At 64.1% G+C, this 2,723-nt stretch overlaps 1 protein-coding gene across 1 annotated transcript in view; it reads left to right on the top strand.

Moving 5' to 3' along the window:
• Positions 1-2,723, top strand: part of calcoco1b (calcium binding and coiled-coil domain 1b) — a gene marked incomplete at its 5' end in the record, with an annotated part of 12,549 nt that overhangs the window by 3,839 nt on the left and 5,987 nt on the right. The window contains 1 exon segment of the mRNA XM_014009166.1: positions 2,396-2,650. Within this exon segment, the coding sequence (XP_013864620.1) occupies positions 2,396-2,650 (255 nt within the window).

Genomic DNA, 2,723 nt, shown 5'->3' with positions numbered 1-2,723 from the left:
ACTGTTTGTAGTTTTGACTGTTTGTAGTTTTGACTGTTTGTAGTTTTGACTGTTTGTAGTTTTGACTGTTTGTAGTTTTGACTGTTTGTAGTTTTCACTGTTTGTAGTTTTCACTGTTTGTAGTTTTCACTGTTTGTAGTTTTCACTGTTTGTAGTTTTCACTGTTTGTAGTTTTCACTGTTTGTAGTTTAAACTGTTTGTAGTTTTAACTGTTTGTAGTTTTAAGTTAGTTGTCCAAAACAACAATAGGTTGTCTCGGACCACCTAAACAATATGTCAACAGTTGTTTGTGTGCCCTCAGGCGGTGGCGCCCACACGGATGAAGCTGCGTGTGCGTCGAGGTGACGCTGCGGCGGCGTCCGGAGGAGGCGGTCCTGTGGAAGGACCGGCTGAGAGAGCAGGAGGAGGCAGCAGGAGCAGGAGGAAGAACAGCAGCAAAGGATCAGGAGCAGCCGCCGCCTCCTCCTCCTCCTCGCCGCCGACCACCTCCACCGGCTCGGCGCGGGCGGTGAGGGCAGCGGAGGAGGCGTCGCCCGACTCCAAGTGTCCGATCTGCCTGGACCGCTTCAACAACCTGGCGTACCTGGATCACTGCCTGCACCGCTTCTGCTTCCCCTGCATCCAGGAGTGGTCGCACAACAAGGCCGAGTGCCCGCTCTGCAAGCAGCCCTTCGCCTCCATCCTGCACTCGGTGCGCGCCGAGGACGACTTCAAGGAGTACACGCTGCAGCCGCCGCCCGCCAACGGCAGCGTGGCCGCCACCGTGGCCATGGTGGCCGCCATGGCCTCGGTCAGGAACGACCGCCGCATGAGGCTGATGCTGCGGCGGCACCGGGCGGCACCGAGCAGGGTGACCGCCACCAGGAGGCGCAGGAGGGGGCGGGGCTCTGAGGAGAGGGCGGGAGGGGTGTGGGAGCTGTTCCTCGATCCTCCTCCTCTCTCCTTCCCGCCGCTCTCCCGCCGCCTCGCCGTCTCAAACGTGGAGGAGGACAGCGAGGAGGCGGAGGGAGCGCTGGACGACGGAGCCATCTTCAACCAGCTGACGGGCCTCAGAGGGGCGGCGGCCTCCAACAGCCGGGCGCTGCGGCGGCTGACGGCCCGCCTCACGACGAGGCGGCGGCTGCAGCGGGAGGGCGGGGCCGTGAAGCGGCTGAGGGAGGGGCAGATGCTGAGCTTCCGCCGCTCGCTCTACCAATGTGGCGTACGAGTCTGCGGCGTCGCGGGGGCCAACGGAGGGCAGCAGCTCGACATCACGGCGGAGGGTTTCCACCAGAGCCCCGCCCACCTGAACAGACTCCGCCCCTGGCTGCGGCGGGAGCTGCGGGTGCTGTACGGCTCCAACTCGTCCCTGGTGGACATGGTCCAGAACATGATAGTGGCGCGGCTCGCCCTCCACGGCCTGGAGGACACGCTGCTCCTGGAGGAGGACCTGCAGCCCTTCCTGCAGGCGCGCACGCAGCACTTCCTGCACGAGCTGCTCAGCTTCGCACGCTCGCCACTCAGCATGGACGCCTACGACGCGCAGGCCGTGTACGAGCCCCCCGCCGCCGCCGCCGCGGAGCTGGACGGGCTCAGCAGCTCCTCTGACGGCAGCTCCGTCATCGCCATATCTGAGGAGGAGGAGGAGGAGCGGAGAGGAAGATCTGAGGGAGCCGCCAGCAACGACATCGATGACATCATCCAAACAGGAAGCAGCCTCAGCCTGACCGGGTGGGACGATGAAACGCCTGGCCCCTCCTACTCCACAGCATCCTGTTCGTTGGCTCTGCCTCTGTCTTTAAGCCCCGCCCCTCTGGAGCCAGATGAGGGAGGAGGAGACAGAGGGGAGGAGGAGGAGGAGGTGGAGGAGTGTCTGATCGTCGGGTACAAGAAGCCCATCGCAGAGCGGACCCCCGAGCTGGTGCAGCTGTCCTCCGACACCGACCAAGACCAGGCGAAGACGAAGAGGGAGGAGGCGGAGCCAGTTGACAAGGCTCCTCCCCTCCCCTCACCCACTCCTTCTTCCTCTTACCTACCCGTAATCCCCCCCTCCACGTCGAGCGCCTGCGTCGTGGAGCAGGAGGCGGGGCAGAAGGATGAGGAGGTGTGGCAGCAGCGGCGGCGCTCATGCTCCTGGTCAGGAAGCTCGGGCCGGAGCAGGAAGTCGCTCAGTGTGGCAGCGCCCGAGCGCCAGCGCGGCAGGAGGAGGAGGAAGAGGAGGAGGAGGGGGCGTGACGAGGGGCCGAGGAGGAGCGGCACCTTCAGCAACCCCAACCGCTCCATTTACCCCCCCATGATGCGGCGCCRCTCCCCGCCGCTGTTCGCCTCCAGCTGCGACTCCTCCTGCTCGCCGCTGCCCTCCAGCCCCGACCTCCGCTGCGTCCAGGTCTCCCCCCTCTCCACCCCCTCCCTGCAGGTGGAGGCTGAGGCCTCAGCAGCAGAGGTGCGAGGCCTCCAGGAGCGTCTTGAAGCCACCGACCTCGTGAGTGAGGGTCTGCGCAGAGAGCTGAGAGAGCTGGGYGCCCGGCAGAGCCACGCTAACGCCGAGCTGCACCAGGCCCGGCTGCAGGTGGCCCAGCTCACCCTGCAGCTCTCCGATCAGGACCTGATCCTCAGAGAGGAGCGGGCCAACTCGGCCCTCGAGAGGGAGGCTTACAAGCACGCAGCAGAAGTGAGGCTCTGACAGGAGATTACATGCTGATGCAGACTGTGTGTGTGTGTGTGTGTGTGTGTGTGTGTGTGTG

The sequence above is a fragment of the Austrofundulus limnaeus genome, unplaced genomic scaffold, assembly GCF_001266775.1.
Source record: "Austrofundulus limnaeus strain Quisiro unplaced genomic scaffold, Austrofundulus_limnaeus-1.0 Scaffold55, whole genome shotgun sequence".
Lineage (NCBI taxonomy): Eukaryota > Metazoa > Chordata > Actinopteri > Cyprinodontiformes > Rivulidae > Austrofundulus > Austrofundulus limnaeus.
Note: the sequence above shows the minus strand (reverse complement) of the source record. Positions and strands in the feature narration are given on the sequence as shown.